The sequence below is a fragment of the Pistacia vera genome, unplaced genomic scaffold (genome assembly GCF_008641045.1).
Source record: "Pistacia vera cultivar Batoury unplaced genomic scaffold, PisVer_v2 Contig478, whole genome shotgun sequence".
Taxonomy (NCBI): domain Eukaryota; kingdom Viridiplantae; phylum Streptophyta; class Magnoliopsida; order Sapindales; family Anacardiaceae; genus Pistacia; species Pistacia vera.
In genome coordinates, this window is record NW_022196310.1 from 1,850,063 (window position 1) to 1,869,448 (window position 19,386).

The 19,386-nt window shown below is 34.0% G+C and overlaps 1 protein-coding gene and 1 pseudogene across 1 annotated transcript; both read left to right on the top strand.

Annotated features, from left to right (window-relative positions):
* The first annotated feature begins 6,424 nt into the window (after positions 1–6,424).
* Positions 6,425–8,833, top strand: LOC116146447 (serine carboxypeptidase-like 35). Its single transcript, XM_031431840.1, has 7 exons — positions 6,425–6,791; positions 6,912–7,100; positions 7,347–7,435; positions 7,792–8,052; positions 8,150–8,286; positions 8,375–8,467; positions 8,575–8,833. The coding sequence occupies exons 1-7, from the start codon at positions 6,425–6,427 to the stop codon at positions 8,831–8,833; spliced, it is 1,395 nt and encodes a 464-aa protein (XP_031287700.1).
* A 5,709-nt stretch (positions 8,834–14,542) lies between these two features.
* On the top strand, positions 14,543–16,781 carry LOC116146449 (annotated as a pseudogene).
* Positions 16,782–19,386: the final 2,605 nt, after the last annotated feature.

The following is a 19,386-nucleotide window of genomic DNA, read 5'->3' on the forward strand; positions in this document are numbered from 1 at the left end:
AAATTGTACATATTAATATTTTTTTTTTTTTTTAAATTTGAGGGTGGCTCGCCCTGAAGAAAACTACTTCTGTTACCTAATTATTACATTATTAACATTTATCTTCTCTTCAACCAACTTAAATTTTTTTCTACACTCCACATAAATTTGTTATTTATACATAAATTGCTAATAATTGATTTAATGTTGATTGGAAAAAAAAAAAATCAGATGGAAAATGCTGTGATAACGATCAAACAGATACCCTTGGATTGTGGATTATGCATGGAGTCACGGAATCATTCAGACAAACTCTACCAAAGCTTAAAGGCAACTGTGAATTTTGCTTCCTCATACAAGTAGTCGATGCAACGATCAACTCAAGCTTTCTTCGATGCTTTTTCCGGCATTGATATATTCACATCTCTCTCCTGTTTGCGTCCTTAACTTTTCTGCCACACCAATTCTTCAAACCTTGAAGTAATTAATGAATTATACTTTAAGAGAATCATAAATTTGCAATATAAATATATATAAACGTGTTTAACTTATTTTAATTTAATTTAATATTTGATTTTAGGACATACAATCAACGTTTGATCCATGTGTAAACAATTATGTAAGAAGTATTTCAACCAAAAAGAGGTTCAAAGGCACTTCATGCACAACGTGACCAATTTGCCCTATCCTTACACTCTATGCAGGTACATTTAATTTGTAAGATAAATGACCCAAATTGTATCAATTTTTTTTATTTTCTCATATTGTTTTTTATGTAATTATTCATTTCTCAGCTTACCAACTGGACCGACTCTCCGGCGACTGTTTTGCCGACCATTTCGAAGCTCTTAGACGCGGAATGCGCATCTGGACCTATAGGTACCACATTTTCAAACATTAATACCCTATAGTATTTTTTTTTAAGTAATTTCAACCACGTCGATTGGTTTATCATAATTAATAAATGATTATACTACATGGTGACGCGGATGCAAGAGTACCGGTGACGTCTACAAGATATAGTGTAACAAATTAGGGTTACCAGTTATGGAAGAATGGAGACCGTGGTTTTTACAAGCGTCAAGTAGCTGGGTGGGTGGAGACTATTATAAAGGCCTCACCTTGACCACCATACGCGGCGGAGGCCACCAAGCTGTATTGTCGCACGAGATTGGTCCACTTTCTCTGTTCACCCAGTTTTCTCTCCAACACTAGCTTGCCATCTTCCAGTTTCTAATTTGCGTGCAGTAAAAGTTTTGGATCTACTAATTTTTAACAATCATATTTGTCTCTATGACTATATGATATTATAAATCGTAATTATTTGCAATGAATGTCAAAATTAATAAACATTTTCTTTAGAGCACAATAAATAAAGCCACCGTAATCAAAGTTGAAAGATTACTAACTATTTGGATTTTGGGCGATCATTTAAATGGCCTTGTTCAACATGAAGGATGAATCAGCTAGCCCAATCAAATTTATTTGGTTTGAATATCAATCATTTATACATTATTAAAATTAAAATGTAATGAATTTTTCGAACATTGATTATACCAGATACGTAATCATAAGTTTTTTATTTGACAATTGTCATCAATTAACTAGTCGTCGCGAGCAATCCAAGAAACAACCCCGAGTATTGGGCTAATTAAAAATCAAAGTCAAAACGTATATAGGTTTCGTTTGGTTCACTATTCCGATGCTTTTTAGATAGTATTTTGGAAAAAGTAAGTTTGTTATCTTTACGAGAAAGATAATTATTAATGTTTTGAGAGTTGAATAAAGTAAATTATTTTGAGAATTTGAAACAAATGCATTTTTGGATTTTTAAGATAAGATAGTGGAATAGGATGGGGCAATAATAGTGAACCAAGGGGCCCATAGGCTTTGTTTGTTTTACTTTGTTGCCCTATTCTATTTCTATCTTACTCGAAAGAATAATACTACACCAACAACCTTTTCTCACAAACTTTCTCTCACAACCCTGGCGTGACAGCTTGCAATTGTCGGTTCACAACAGGTCCCACATGATCCCGTATGGGTCCCATATTAATTACGGGCTGATCAATTGCGAGCTGTCACGTCAGGGTTTGAGAAAAAGTTGTTGGTGTGGTATTATTCTACCCAAAATGCCGTTTGTTTTTTCTATTCTCATATCCAATACTATTATTCATTTTTTAAAACCCCCATTGTTTTGTTTTTTACTAAACATCTCCAACAAAAAGTTTATAAATTAATAAAACACCCCCACCCATCCACTTTGCCAGATCCGGCCAACCATCGTGAAAGGTGGCTGGAATCTGGCGTGATGGCCTACTACCCAGCTAAATCTGGTCGGTAGCATCGACCTGGCCTTTTTTAGCCAGATCCACATGGATATGGCCGTTGACGCCAAATCTTTGGCCACATCTATCGTCAATGACGGCCATATCTTTGGCAGTCAATTGGCCGTAGATCTGGCATTTTCCACGCTAGATCCATGGTGAATCTAGCCGAAAGGTCATATCAGTGCATGACCGGTCAGATCCAGTCGGTCATGTGCTATTATGCTAGATTTGGGCCACCTTCCCCGTGGTGGCTGAATCTGCAAATATAGGTGGTTGGGGGTGTTTTTGTTAATTTATAACTTTTATTGTTGGGGTTTTTAGCTAAACTAACAACTTATGGGGCGTTTTTTGTTTTTTTCAAATCCTACCCTTGTAATAACAATCCAACTGTATTTTCTCAAAATACTACAATAATAAACAAACACAACCTAGAGCATGTTCATTAATATCTCATCTTCACGTAGGAATAGCGTAAATCTGGCAAGTTATAAACTAATACATTTTGACAATTAAAATTAATCTTATATGCTTGATTTCAAAGGTTTTAGGATATGTCCTAGATGCAGATGTTTTTTAATGTAAACATGTTTTTATTCATGATAAATCATACAATGTATTAAATTGTTTGATAACTTAATCAACAATAACGTGTAAGGCTCCAAAACTTTGATCGTTGTAAGAGAACTATTTATATGAAGTGTTCATATATAGGAAATATATTTTTTTATAACTCCAACACTTGTTCACACCTAAATAAGTTGGGCACTTTATTTAGTTAAAGGTTGTTATGTTGTATGCCTTAATGGAGAATGACCGGTCTCAAGTTATTAAAGTGGAAGACTTTAGGCCCAGATACTTGCGCATTGAGAATGTATTGAATAGATCACGTGAATTTTATGTTTAGTATAACTAACTACCATAACTAAACATAAATTTCACACTCTGGCAATTAAGGACATGTCTATCTAAATCCTAAGTGGATAGAGTAGCTCTTGTTTATACTATGTTTTATTTGATTAGAGTAAAAGGTGAGACCACATCTATATGGGCAATACCTTTGTTAGTTGGAAGAATGTACTCATAAGCATTGAGAACTCTAATCCAGAAATGTTGAATTCGTGACACCTAAGTGAGATAAATATCACCTTGAGGATTTTTCAAGGACTTTCGAATAATAATTTTGGCCAAGTATTAGATGATTATATTCATCAAACTAAGACTGTGTTTATATTTGTATGAGTTGTGACAATCTTAATCGTCCATTAGATGAAAAATGGTCTCAACGGATTAAGATGTAAATGAAAGGGTAAACGGTGAATTCTCCCAACTTCAACTATTGATATTCAATGAGGATACACATGCTATTAATTGCTGTATAGATAGGATTTTAATGTACAATTAATCAAATTAATTTAACGAAGCTTTCTTAATAGAGTACTAACTTAAAGAGTTCAAATTTGGGTTTTTAGTGGAATAGCCTAGAATTAATAGATCAAGGCTCATTGTATTTAAGAGATAAATAGATAATAAACTTGATCATTGGAGTTTTAATTAAATATGTTCATATTAGTTTCTTGCGTAACTCTATTTTAATTCCTAAATTTAAAATATAATTGGAGTTAAAAAGTTTCCAACCTAACACCATAAGCTCTAGTAAGCCCAACCTAAAATCAAGTATCTTTCACTGTGATTCATGTGAGATGTAAAAAAATCCCAACAAAAGGTGCGTTAATTCTACAAGGAAAGTGTTGTACCTTAAAACCTACCTTATTCCTATATATTCTATTAAAAGAATAAGATGGGTAGAATTTTCTAGTATAAGAATAAGTTAAAACCACTTTTTATATTTTATCCTGCCCTAACAAAATCTCTTCCATAATTAGAGGGCAGTATAATCCCCTTTCTTCTCTATATAAATGCACTCTTTACTCTCATGTAGTGCATCCAAAACTTTATCACTTAAGTGTAAGAAGCAATGGAGAGGCATTTGCTACTTTGCCTTCTAATAACCANGGGTCCTCATTTTGCTCATGGGCCTGGGACCGACTGGTCCCATTTGGGATTGGTCCCTGCCCACCTCTAGCTGCCGGCACTTTTGAGGCATGCATATAGTATAACGTTGTGTAATTAATAAATCACCTCCCTTTTGGGGTCAGTGTTTTTATATGTTGTTATTTAAGTGTTTACAATTGGTCTTTACATTGCCTGAGGCTGAGGATTGTACTTGATGTGCGTAGACTTGTATTTGTGCTGTTTTAACCAGAGCTTGGCTATTTATTTTTGCAACCCGAGTGAACTCTAGTTTGTTGTCTCATTTTTTGGTAAATTTTTGTTGGTGAATGTTGTTGAGCCCATTTTCGCCTTGGATTTTTTGGGTCCGAAATCTTATAACTCACAAGCTCTCCCGAGAAGTTTAATAGTATCAAATCGATGTTTACAATTTTTATTGGATTTTATGATCTTTAGGTTTTAAGGCCAATGGGCTTATACCCATTTTTTAATTCAATCCAATGCTGAAATTAGGAAAATAATAAATAATAAAAAGTTAGAGCACGTTCATTAATATCTCAGCTTTTACGAAGAAATTAGCGTAAATTTGTAAGTTATAAACTAAATTACTAATACATTTTGGACAATTAAAATTAATCTTAATATGCTTGATTTCAAAGGTTTTAGGAATATGTCCTAGATGCAAGATGTTTTTTTTTAATGATAAACATGTATTTTATTCATGATAAATCATACAGTGTATTAAATTCTTTGATAACTTAATCAACATAACGTGTAAGGCTCCAAAACTTAGATCGTTGTAAAGAACTATTTATATGAAGTGTTCATATATAGGAAATATATTTTTTTATAAGTCCAAAACTTGTTCACCACCTTATATAAAGTTGGGCACTTTGTTTAGTTAAAGGTTGTCGTGTTGTATGCCTTAATGGAGAATAACCAGTCTCACGTTGTTAAAGTGGAAGACTTTAGGCCAAATATACTTGCGCATTTAGATTGTATTGAATAGATCACGTGAATTTTATGTTTAGTATAAATACTATAACTAAACATAAATTTCACACTCTAGCAATTAAAGACCTGTCTATCTAAATCCTAAGTGGATAGAGTAGCTCTTGTTTATAGTATGTTTTATTTTATTAGAGTACAAGGTGAGACCACATCTATACTGTCAATACCTTGATTAGCTGGAAGAATGTACTCATAAACATTGAGAACTCTAATCCAGAAATGTTGAATTCATGACACCTAAGTGAGATAAAATTATCACCTTGAGGATTTTTCAAGGACTTTCGGATAATAATTGTGGCCAAGTATTAGATGATTAGATTCATCAAACTGAGACTGTGTTTATATTTGTATGAACTATGACAATCTTAATCGTCCATTAGATGAAAAATGGTCTCAACGGATTAAGATGTAAATGAAAGGGTAAACGGTGAATTCTCCCAACTTCAACTATTGATATTCAATGAGGACACACATGCTATTAATTGCCGTATGGATAGGATTTTAATGTACAATTAATCAAATTGATTTAACGAAGCTTTCTTGATAGAGTATTAAATTAAAAGAGTTTAATTTTGGGTTTTTAGTTGAATAGCCTAGAATTAATAGATCAAGGTTCATTGTATTTAAGAGATAAATAGATAATAAACTTGTTCATCGGAGTTTTAATTAAATATGTTCATATTAGTTAATTTCTTGCGTAACTCTATTTTAATTCCTAAATTAAAAATATAATTGGAGTTATAAAGTTTCCAACCTAACACCACAAGTTCTAGTAAGCCCAACCTAAAATCAAGTATCTTTCACTGTGATTCATGTGAGATGTAAAAAAATCCCAACAAAAGGTGCGTTAACTCTACAAGGAAAGAGTTGTACCTTAAAACCTACCTTATTCCTATATATTCTATTAAAAGAATAAGATGGGTAGAATTTTCTAGTATAACAATAAGTTAAAACCACTTTTTATATTTTATCCAACCCTAACAAAATCTCTTCCATAATTAGAGGGCAGTATAATCTCCTTTCTTCTCTATATAAATGCACTCTTTACTCTCATGTAGGGCATCCAAAACTTCATCACTTAAGTGTAAGAAGCAATGGAGAGGCATTTGCTACGTTGCCTTCTAATAACCACTTTGGTGGCTTCCACCATGGCTGCCGATGAAGAAGCTCAACAAAGGGCCGCCGACAAAGTCACAAACTTGCCGGGACAACCACCGGGGAGATTCGAGCACTATTCTGGCTATATTCAACTTCAAACTCAAAATGAAAAGGCAATGTTCTACTGGTTCTTTGAAGCTCAAGTTGAACCTGCTCTTAAGCCTCTTGTAATTTGGCTAAATGGGGGCCCTGGCTGCTCATCAGTGGCCTTTGGAGCTGCACAAGAAATCGGACCATTTTTGGTACGAAGGCCGAGCTATATTATAAATCGACTCACATTCAATAAATACTCTTGGAATCAAGGTAATGACGATCTCGAATTTGCCATCTTCCTCTATATTTATCATTACCTTTTTTTCTTTTTCTTTTTTTTCTTTTTTTTCATATTCTAACCTTCGCTTCTTATTGTTAAAATGGAATTAGTTGCAAATCTTCTATTCCTGGAGTCACCGGTGAGCGTAGGCTTTTCATACACCAACAACTCTAATGATTTACTTGAGATCGGTGATCAAGTTGTAGCCAATGACACTCTTGCATTTTTACTTGGATGGTTCAAAAGGTTTCCCGACTTCAAATCCAATGATTTTTATATCATCGGAGAGAGTTATGGTGGTATGGTTTTATTCACATTAATCTTTTTCTTATTATTTATATTTTCATTATCACAAGATATTTTTGAAATAATAATATTACTAAAAAAAATTTCTTTTTTCATATAAATTGTTATAGCCCATGTGTAATACTCCTTTGTTTTTGGAATATATAATGATAAAAAAAAAAAAATTGATATGTTAATTTCGTTTATAATATCTTAATCATGTAGAAATAATTTTTGCTTTCATTCTCTATATTATTTAGGACACTATGCTCCTCAACTTGCTGATCTTATTTATGAAACAAACAAAGGAGCTACCCAAGACTCGTTTATCAATCTCAAAGGATTCATGGTAAGTAACCCTTACTATTATATATACACAAGAAAAACCAGGGGCGGATCCAGAAATTTCTGTTAGGGTGACCCAAAATAAAACTAATTGCACATTAATATTTTTGTCCATTAATATTTCTGTTAAGTTGGGTCAAAATCCAAAAATTGTACTTATTAATATTTTTTTTTTTTTTAAATTTGAGGGTGGGCTCGCCCATGAAAGAAACTACTTATGTTACCTAATTATTACATTATTAACATTTATCTTCTCTTCAACCTACTTAAAATTGTTTTCTACACTCCACATAAATTAGTTAATTTATACATAAATTACTAATAATTGAAATTTAATGTTGATTGAAAAAAAAAAATCAGATGGGAAATGCTGTGATTAACGATCAAACAGATACCCTTGGGATTGTGGATTATGCATGGAGTCACGGAATCATATCAGACAAACTCTACCAAAGCTTAAAGGCAGACTGTGAAGATTTTAAGCTTCCTCATACAAGTAGTCGATGCAACGATCAACTCAAAGCTTTCTTCGATGCTTTTTCCGGCATTGATATATTCAACATCTACTCTCCTGTTTGCGTCCTTAACTTTTCTGCCACCACCAATTCTTCAATCCTTGAAGTAATTAAGTGAATTACACTTTAAGAGAATCATAAATTTGCAGTATAATATATATATGTTTAACTTAATTTAATTTAATTTAATATTTTGATTTTAGGACTATCAATTTGAGATACCATCAACGTTTGATCCATGTGTAAACAATTATGTAAGAAAGTATTTCAACCAAAAAGAGGTTCAAAGGGCACTTCATGCCAACGTGACCAATTTGCCCTATCCTTACACTCTATGCAGGTACATTTAATTTGTAAGATAAATACGAGACCCAAATGGTATCAATTTTTTTATTTTTTCTCATATTGTTTTTCATGTAATTATTCAGTTCTCAGCTTACCAAATGGACTGACTCTCCGACGACTGTGTTGCCGACCATTTCGAAGCTCTTAGACGCAGGAATGCGCATCTGGACCTATAGGTACCACATTTTCAAACATTAATACTCTTATAGTAATTTTTTTTCAAGTAATTATTCAACCTCGTCGATTGGTTTATCATAAAATTAATAAATGATTAATACTACAGTGGTGACGCGGATGCAAGAGTACCGGTGACATCTACAAGATATAGTGTAAACAAATTAGGGTTACCAGTTATGGAAGAATGGAGACCGTGGTTTTACAAGCGTCAAGTAGCTGGGTGGGTGGAGACTTATGATAAAGGACTCACCTTGACCACCATACGCGGTGGAGGGCATCAAGCTGTATTGTCGGCACGAGATTGGTCACTTTCTCTGTTCACCCATTTTCTCTCCAACACTAGCTTGCCATCTTCCCGTTTCTAATTTACGTGCAGTAAAAAGTTTTTGGATCTACTAATTTTTAACAATCATATTTGTCTCTATGACTATATGATATTATAAATCATAATTATATTGCGATGAATATCAAAAATAATAAAATTTTCTTTAGAGCACAATAAATAAAGCCACTGTAATCAAAGTTGAAAGATTACTAACTATTTGGGTGATGGGCCGATCATTTTAAATGGGCCTTATTCAACAAGAAAGGATGAATCAGCTAGCCCAGTCAAATTTATTTGGTTTGAATATCAATCATTTATAACTTGTCTTTAGGCTATTATTAAAATTAAAATGTAATGAATTTTTCAAACATTGATTATACCAAAGACGTAATCATAAAGTTTATAATTTGACAGTTGCCATACAATTAACTAGTAGTCGGCAAGCAATCCAAGAAAATAACCCTGAGTATTGGGGTAATTAAAAATCAAAGTCAAAACGTAATATGAATCACATTTATATGTCCCATGCTTCACCTTCCAAAATTAAAGGCAAAATCAAGACTTTTGTTCCTTCAAATAAAATCTTCAAATATTTTGCTATTTATTTATTAAATATTTAATCAAACAACTTTTTTCCTAATTGCGTCTGTTGGTGGGCTTTGATTCTATGTTTAAAAACAAATATATAATTTTTTGTGTCTATAAAATTGAGTTGATTCACGTTGGGTTATATGAGTTTTATATTTATTGTTTGATGTAGACTCCAGCTTGATTCTTAGTATTTTTAATTAGTTTATTATACATAAAGATTTAATTAAGCCAAAATCTTTATAGTTCAAGTGTGAAAATACATTTTTCTCTTTGTTTATTTAATTAATTAAGAATATAAATTAGATTCTAATGACGTGACAAAGATGTATAAACAACTTGGTCTAAGTCAAACTTAATGGCTAATAAGGTTGAGAATTAAGATCCCATTAGAGATTCTTTTCTTAATAATATAGTTAAGGTTGCCAGGTTGGTGGCCAAGTTTTCCTAACTTTCTTAAACTAAAAGCTCTAAATTCTAAAACTTTCTTGGCTGCTCTTTTATATTTTCCATGTTTAATTAATTATCAATCAAACCAATTTCTACAAACCTATAAATTAGGTTATTTTAACTTTTTAGGTGGGATTAACTATTTTTTCTTTTTATGATGAATCTATAAGAGCTTATATTTCCATTATTATTAGATAGTCAAAAGAGATTGACAATTAAAATTAAAAAAATATTTAATTTATGTTTGTGCATAATATTTGTTGTACAATTATTTTGGACGACTAGATTCATGCCACTTGTCCTCTATAACATGCGAGGGTATGACAGACAAGTTAGCCCCATGTGTTGCCCTCAGAGCAAATGACTTCACCAGCAAGTTCATCAATATTAAGCATGAGTACATATTCACACTTAAGTATGAGGAGACTTGACTCAGATCTGGATTATGGGAGATTGTGCATGTAATTCACTCCGTAATAACCACTCCCAACCATTGTCAGAAGGAGTATAAAAAAGGAGAAACCACCTTAGTTTTGGAGGAGCGATTATTCACACAAGAATAGGAAATCCACTTAGAGAGGGTTTAACCTCGCTTTTACGTGTTTTTTTTTCTCTATAATCACTTTGTGTGTAAAGTAAATACAAAACAATAACATAGCAACGGATGTAGGCTTGAACCGAACCATTTTAAAAATCATCTATGTTCTCTTATCACCTTTTCACTAAAATTTATTCCAAACTGGTTACTCTTAATCAAACACGCATCCTACCCAATCCCATTGTGGTCGATTGGGTATCTCTGATTGTTGCGTTTTTACGTAACAACAATATTAATGTCAGACTTGTCTACACATAATATTAAGCTTAGGATATATGACGATATAAAATTAACAAGCAAACCTCAAGGGGTTGGTCTGGTGGTCAAGGAAGTTTTCTCTCTTCCTTGAGTTCTTGGATTCAAATCTTATGATCACCTACCATAATAATATTATAATTTTTTTGGTCATTTAAGCTTATAGGGTATTTAATAGACTTCAAAGAAATCAATTTGTATACCTGTGATTATCAAAAAAAAATATGGTGACTTTTCTCCTTGTATTCAAAATCAGTATACTAAAAACCGCGGCGTTGAATTAGAAGATTCCATTGTGTGTTCCAACTTCCAAAATATACACACTTACACTACTACATAACTTCACCTAACCCCTACCCCATTCATCAAATCTCAGTTTAATTTCTTACTTCTCTTGTCGGAATCTATCTTTGACCAAGTAAAATTATATATTTATAAAGCTTCTGTCGCCAGCTCGGACTGGGCCCCTCCCTCCCGCCAACCCACACGAGTTTACTTACTCCTGCAAAGCACATATCACCCCGAGGCCCCCGACCTAACCCTATAATTTTATTTTTGGCCCTTTAATCAAAATATTAATATTTCTAATAATATAAGATTTAAATTCATAATGTAATTGAAAAATATTATATGCACATGGGAAGTATTGTAAATAATATGATGCTAATTATTTATAAATGAAATTGGCTTTAAGATTTCACCAAGGGTCCAAGAGGCAACATTACTTCACCAATAAATGTTTTTGATAATGCCTTAAATAAATATTATTTATTTATTTTATTGTATATTTTTCAAACAATTTAATAAAGTATTTTTGTTCTGTGATGTAGGTAGAATAACAGTGTCAATCACACGTGGGAACCATTGTGGCTGCTATTTCTTAAAACAAGTAGGTCCCTACGGTCCCATAACCTGCCACGTGGGTCCACGTATTTGGCTGCTATAATTTAAACACAGCGTCCGTCACCGACCGATGACCACCCAGCTGTGATTGAAAGCGACGACACGTCTCTAAACACGTCCAGCACTTAAGTGGCGGGCCCCGCTCCAAACGTGGCCACATCAGCTCCGACTCAGTCACAGGTGTCGTCACGCGCTTTGGCCTCAAAGTCTTTAAGCCACGTGTCCATCCTCCCCAAGATTCCTGTGGACCCCTTCGACGTTAGACCGTTTTTATTAAACTAATCAGAAGCTTCTCCCTTTCCGGTTCTTTCAGTTATTGACAAATTAAATTCACAAAACCCACATCTTCACGCGCTCCCTCCATTTTCAACCTTCTACTCGCCCATCCCGTGGCTGGTAACTAATACGCTGTCGCAGAAGGCGTGAGTAAACGCGAATAAATTAATTTAGGTGGTGTGTTCCCGATTCAACAACCGAGAGTTTACCCTGTAAAGCACGTTTCGTCAAACCCGAAACTCTATAAATATCGGAACGCTGAGTTAGAGCCCCTCTCTTCTATATTTTTTTTTTTATCTCTCGGGTTTCGTATACGATATCTGGCTTGATTCTCGTTCTTGTTCTCCACGATTTCTTTGCTAAATTTGTTCATTACTAATTATCATATTATTTTAATTTCTTAATCCCTCTCTCTCGCTCCTTCATATTTCGGCAGAGCTTTAGAATCGGACGAAAGGTTCGGCTCAATGAATAACGTTTTATCGAACACTCAATCTTTTGTTTCGTTTGTGTAAGCAATGACGTATTGTTTCTTTGTTCTGTTCTTGTAGAGAGAATAATAACATTAGCTAATACCGGTTTTCGGCATTTGAAGATTGTTTCGTGTTTCGTTTCTCCATTTCGTTCGACCTCGTACGACAGGTACTCCGCGGCTTATTTTAATCTTTTACAGTTCTCGTATCTGTACGCAATGCGTTTACACGTTTTAGTCGTTCATTTCTTGGAAAGAATACAGAGAAATGCACGCATTTGTTTCTTTTTTAGGAGGGTAAATATGGTATTTTCATTCAGATGGTTGGTTAATTCAGTTTTTCCAATGTTTTCCAACCGCAATACTGTTTGAGATTGAACAAGATTTGTATATCTTAAAGCTGTGCTTGAAAAAGTTTGATGCGATATTTTTTTTGTTTTGGTCTTCGATTTCTCAAGTTTTAATGTGTTTTGTTGGCCTCTGTTCACTACAAGTCATAAATGAATGGTCAAATGCCAATTTTGCCGGGGTTGAATCTTCACCTTACATTTGACAATTCCACAAGAGGGGTTTTTGATTTTTGGTGGAATGTTTGATAGCAACAACCCAAGTAATAGTAATACATGAAATGAAACTTTGATTTTCTTTGCATAAATATAATGAATTAAAATCATTGATTGTGAATTGGGTCCTTCATGTTTAATGCTGCTTGTGTAGCTGTAGGACCATCCCGTGTGGTTGCATATGGTATTGTTTGCTTTCCACTATGTGGGGTAACAGAGCTTTTTATTGTATACAACCACCTATGGCTGGTATTTTCTCTACCAGATATTATTTCTGTGGGCCACTTTTTAATGTCCAACACTGTTTATAATTTGTCATTATCTTGTGTACATGTTTATTGTTTGTGGTTTGTTTTCTGCTTATGCTTTTAAATTTGAGTGTGATGTAGCTGGTTCAATGATGATTTTTAAGACCGTATTTTTTATGTTTAACTTGTCTTTCTGTCATTGCTGTGTGAAATTATTTAACCACAAGGAGGACATAAGTTACCAGGTTTCTGTCAGCTGAGTGAGATTTTTTATATATTTTATTTTTATATGTGATACCTTACATATTTCATATAGGAGCTTAGGATTCAGGTAACCCAACAATGTTTGAACTTGCTTGAAATCACATAGGGGGCCTCCACGTTAACACACAAAACGATTCTGTGGACTGTTTGCATTTATCTTTATTGTTGTCAAACGCTACTTTTCTGTAATTTGTTGTCTAATCTCGATAAAACTCTCCCTTCAATTCTAATTTTGTCCATGATTTTTTGCAGATTCTTTGGTTTGTCTTTTAGTATGTTCATATTTTATTGTTCTGTTTGCAATCTCTGTGTTTGACATTGATGTAGGAATGATAAAATTTTAGGTCGCCCATCTTCCTTGCCATTTTAAGGCATAAAAAGTTGGGAGTTTAGCGGGTTAAATAAAAAATGTATTGATAACTTTTGCATTAATGTTATCATGGAAAGGACTAAACAAGAAAACATTTCTTGTCTCTACTTTGATGAAATATCCTAAAGTGAAGGGCCAAGGAAGCACTTTATGTGTAATATAAGTTATTATTTAAATTGAAACAGGAGAATGTTATACCTAAGCCCTCGTTCTCATTGTAAAAGAAATTGTTCTGGTGAAGAATTACATTGTAATGGAAAAAGAAAAGTGGAGTGTGTAAGTTTATTGACAGTGGAAAAATATGTTTTCCTACTTTACACCAACTCTGCCAAATCCTTTTTTTAACCTAACAGTTCTATTTACAAAGTATATAAGTAGTTATTGGTGATGCAGGTGATATTAAATTGTATTTTTTTTTTTTTTTTCATTTTTGGAATGGGATTGTTTTATTTAAGAGTTGTTTTTATTAAATATTCTGAATATGTTATCTTTGTTCATCCAAATTACCTAATTCTAATTCTATTCTGTTATTCAGTATACTACAACATCAGTTTCTTTTGTTGCCTCTTGTTTCTTGACATCAAGTGGGAGGCAGAATTTTTCCTCTGGTTCAGAAAGCTAATCATTTTTTCTCTTATAAATTATCTTCTACAGATAGCTTCTGTCACCACACTCACAGACAACGTGGCTATGGAGATGAGAAGGTATAGTTACAAATTTTTTCTCTCTCTATTTTTAAAAAAACTTCTGGGCATTAGCTCTATGGGTTCTTCACTTAACACATTCTTTGATGATTTAGTGTTCAGGAGCCTGCTGCTTGATGGACTGCTCGCTAATAGCTGTGACAAGAAAACATTGAAGAGGTGTTCTTCATTGATAAAAGTTTGGGTAACAGGATATTTGAGTTGAAGATTGACAGCATATTGGCTTTGGCATTTTTGTGGGGGATTAAGTTTTACAAAGTTTCCACGTTATAGATTGTGCTACAAATCTTGATTGAATGGCCTGAAATCTAATCATACTGCTCCTGTTCTCGCTGATCCTGTGCCCCTAAAAGTCAGAATGGGTGTGCATTCCAGTATGTGCCATACTCTTCACCGCAGCCTTTTCCTCAGATTTATTCCTAAACATTCCTCGGAAGAAAACTGGAATACTTGATGATGTTCGTGCTAATTCTTGGCTGGATGCCATGAAAGCTTCATCTCCTCCTCATAGGAAGATAATCCAGGATTCTAACAATGACCTTGCTCAACTGATGCTGATGTTGCTTACCGTACTTGGCTGGTATGTTGTCGCGTTTAAGTTTATATGGGATTTTGTCTGACAAACTTTTGATAGGTTATATAATGTGTTTTCTTTGTTCTTTGTACATTTCTTTGATTTTGCAGCTCCATTTCCCTCACACTTACGTCTTTTGAACAAATAACGAATTGTGCAAAAGGCAAGAGGATAGCTTTGTTTCTAGATTTATGGAACTCTTTCACCTTGTGGACAACCCTGACTGTGCCTTCATGTCTGATGCTGTAAGTACAGATTCTCAGTATGAACAACATGTGAAATTTCCAGCAAACTTAATTTATTTTATTTCCTCCATATTCACATTGCACTGTGTAAATTTCAGATGCGTGCTGTTTGTTAAAAAGGTGGCAAAACATATCCCTACTGCAATACCAGCGAAGAAGCCGTGACAAGGTTACTTTGCTGATCTTCTCTTTAAAATGACATTGATATCAGTCTAAATTCTTCCATGGCATTTTTTTCTGTTTGTTTATAATTCCACTGTCCTTATAGTATTGACAATTGTTTGGTCCCACTTATTCAGGTACGAGTTTGTAGACTGAAAGAGCTTATTACGCTGGAAGTCATGGAATGGACATCATGGGTCCTGTTGAACAATTTACATCTGGTGATCACCCAAACAATATATGTCCACCAGCAACAGTAGTGTGATGCTAATGTTCCTCTACTACTTTGTTCCCCATCATGTTAATTCTTTTTGTGAACTGATTTTTGATATGCTTTCCTTGGATTAGTGGAGGAAAGTTAATATTTTTCAGCCTGCTAGGGAATTTTTGCCTATGATTGATGAGGTGTGTAACTCTTTCCTCTACGGTCAGATCACAAGTTTTGCTTTGTTTTTTCTCTTTGATGTAATATACAATTTCATATTAATTGTGTATGAACAATTTTTAGTTCCCTTGTGGAGATACCAGAGAGTTGAGGGAGTAAAATTGAGAACAACAAATTCTGCATCTCTGTTCATTACGTAATGTAGAAGAGAAGGTAAAGGTTTCTGCTAAGCACTGAAGTTTTGACAACTTGATGCTACCAGTGGCAATATTTTTTGCCTTATGTTGTTAATTTTTTTTTGAAACGTTGTGACTTTTTGTAGAGTTTGGATACAGTTGCAAATTGTGTCCATGAAATCATAAAACACTATCCACGTCTGCGATTGACTCATGGGCGGAAGGTAATTTTTTTTAAGCCAACGTGTGGTGATCACATTGTTTTTCATGAATTTCAATATTTTACTGCTTGTTCTACTTAGGCTTATTTCTCTAATTTGTGTGTTCCTGGGCACCATGTTTAGGTTTTAGAGGTCCGACCTGTGATCAACTGGGACAAAGGGAAGCCGTCATGTTTCTACTTAATCTCTTGGTGAGTACATTATTTCCTTCTTATTCTCACATGTGCTCTGATCATTCAGTATCACTAGAAAGCTGTATTTTATATTAATGGAAAAAATATTTTCAGGGTTAAGTAATTGTGATGACGTGCTTCCGATTTATGTTGGGATGACCCGCACAGATGAAGATGCATTTGCGGTAATATACGACTCACCGTCGTGTTAATTCCGAAAAAACTCCATATAGGTTTCCTTTATCTACAAGTCACGTTAATGGCGTGTAACGGTTTAAGAGAGGGAAATCGTGGTTATGGCATATGTGGTTTCAGCTTGCCCAAGGAAAGCAAAGCATTTTACTCTCTAAGGGATCCTTAGAGGTACATAATATTCTCCTTCTGAAGCATTTTTATGTTAAAAACCATTTATAATCATGAAATACTTTGTTTCATTTGAAGAAGTTATAGAATAGTCGTGTTGCCAAGATTGTTGCTTGAATGAATTAATTTTGAGACTTACCGGAGTTAGGCTTCTATTTTTTCTTTTTTGTTTTTCCATTCTTTACCTAATGTATCTTTGAAAATATCCGCGTTTACCTTTGAATTTAGCTGGTTATGATGTTGCTATCTCTTTTGTTGTGTTTGCATTGACAAGTGAATATAATTGTTATTTTTTCTTCCAGGTGATGAGTTTCTCAGTCATTTGTGTATTGGAAGCAGTCAGTGCTCTATGACGTATTATTACATAAAATAATACAAAAAGAGGCGAATACTCTTTGATATATACATACGGTAGATAACCTACCGTTTTAAAGAAAATATACTAGAGGTTTTGAAGCAGATTCACTTAAAGACCACCTCCCATCAAGCTTAAAAGTCTGGAAGGTTGATGCATAATTTTCTGCTCAAGCTTCTTAACATAATTGTAAATTCCTGCTTTTAATCTCATTTCTTCATTCTTTAATCTCAGTCAGTTTTGGTCAATAGTTATCTCTCACCACTGGAAGAATAATAAAAGACTATTTGTTGTTCTTTCAATATAGAAATGCATGGTAAAGCTTATTATCTTGGCTTTTATTTGTTGCATTTCTCTGTACTTTTGACTCTTTTTTTTCCTAATGGAAGGGAAACCATTTAGTTTTTATATTAAGTTGGCACTTCTTAATTGTTTTGGTATGTTGAGGATTGAGCACAGCTGAGTGTTTTGAATATTAGATAAAAATAATTATGGATTTTCTCTGGGCACCACAAATCGTCCCCACTCTTACAAGTGTAAGTACAGAAATTCTGACAGTGAATATGGGTAATTGACTTTTGTGATGGCGCCCTTCGTGGAAATAAAACAATGAAAATCTTCTAAATTTATGCAATTAGTTCTAAAGTGAAATAGTACAAGCTGCAGTTCCGTCAATTACGCAAAATTTTGCAACTGCTAAAAAGTAAAAAGCATGCACTTACAATTTAGAAAAGTCTAGCACGAAGAAAGACAAAAGCTGTATGCGTATGTCTTTATACACTGTGAATCAAATGACAATTAATAACGATCTAAGATTAACGATACCGGCATAACCTATTCTCATAAACTTCTCTTGATAGTTGAATTAGTACTGTCATATCAACTTCACTATACTCAAAACACAAAATGATTTCGATCAGATTAAAGAAACGGTGGTTCCTTTATAGGAAACGATAATTCCTTATGAAAGAATGATTGTTCCACACAAAAAGAATAACTGTTCTTTATGAAGGAACAGTCAATCCTTATGAAAGAAATGAATGATCATTCCTTTTGAAGGAACAAATATTCCTTATGAAAAAAAGGAATGGCCATTCCTTATGAAGGAACATGCATTCCTTTCATAAGGAATGATTGTTCAGGAACAACCACTTCTTATGAAAGGAATGGTCAACGAACGTCTGTTCTTTAAGGAACAACGAACGTTTGTTCTTTCATAGGGAACGATCGTTCTTTCTCGTAATGCCTTGGGTGTCTTGAGTGTAGTGAGAGCTAATGTGACAGTACCAATTTGCTAACACGTTAAGGTTGTAAAACCATCTCCAACCGCAAACACCAAATTGGTGTGACTTTTAGGCTCTGTTTCGTTGGTTTTTGGGAATACTATTATTAGTATTCCCAAAAAAGTTAAACAGTAAAATGCCCAAAAACTCACAGTATTATCCAATATTATTCAACTTTTTTTAAACCCCCTAAATTTGTTAATTTAATTAAATACCTCTAAATATTTTTTTTCGAAATTGTAAAAACACCCCTAAACCCACATTATACCAGATTCCGGCCACCACTACCGGAAGTTGAACGGAATCTGATATAATGGCGCACTACCGGCTGAATCTGGCCAGTAGTGCGCCGATCTAGCCTTTTCCGGCCAGATCCGCCATCGTTGATGTCTGGTTACGGCCTTAGATCTGGCCGTCAACGACCAGATCTAAGGTCGTAACTAGACGTCAACGACGGCCAACATATGGTCGTCGTTGACCATCAACGACGGCGGTATCTTTGGCCGTCGTTGACTAGCAAATGCGGCTAGATCTGGCCGGCAAAGGCCATATCGGCGCACGACCTGCAAGATCCAGCCGGTCATGCTCCGATACGGCGACTCCGGCCACCCTCCGGCGGTGGTGGCCGGCTGTGATTATTCAATGGGTGGGTTGGGTGTTTTTTTGTTAACTTTCAAAGTTTTATTATAGGGGTGTTTAGTAAATAAACAAATATAGGAGGTATTTTTATTAATTTTCAAATCCTACATCGTAATACCTATCCAATTCAACTTTTTTTAACATTTTTCTAACAAAATTTCTAAAAAATGTAAAAAAGTGAACCANATGCACATATAATTATTAATTAATTAAAAAAATGGGATTTGCATTAATATTTCGCCATGAATACTCATGCGGGTTGTTCGCCATGTGTGATTAAAATGAAATCATATTGAGATAATTAAGAGAAATTATGAATTTATGTA

Excerpts from the sequence above, each read along its gene's own strand:
- LOC116146447 (XM_031431840.1), top strand. The coding sequence starts at position 6,425 with ATGGAGAGGCATTTGCTACGTTGCCTTCTAATAACCACTTTGGTGGCT. Across the intron at positions 8,053-8,149 it reads CCAATTCTTCAATCCTTGAA|GACTATCAATTTGAGATACC; the intron begins GTAATTAAGTGA and ends TTTTGATTTTAG. Across the intron at positions 8,468-8,574 it reads ATGCGCATCTGGACCTATAG|TGGTGACGCGGATGCAAGAG; the intron begins GTACCACATTTT and ends TTAATACTACAG.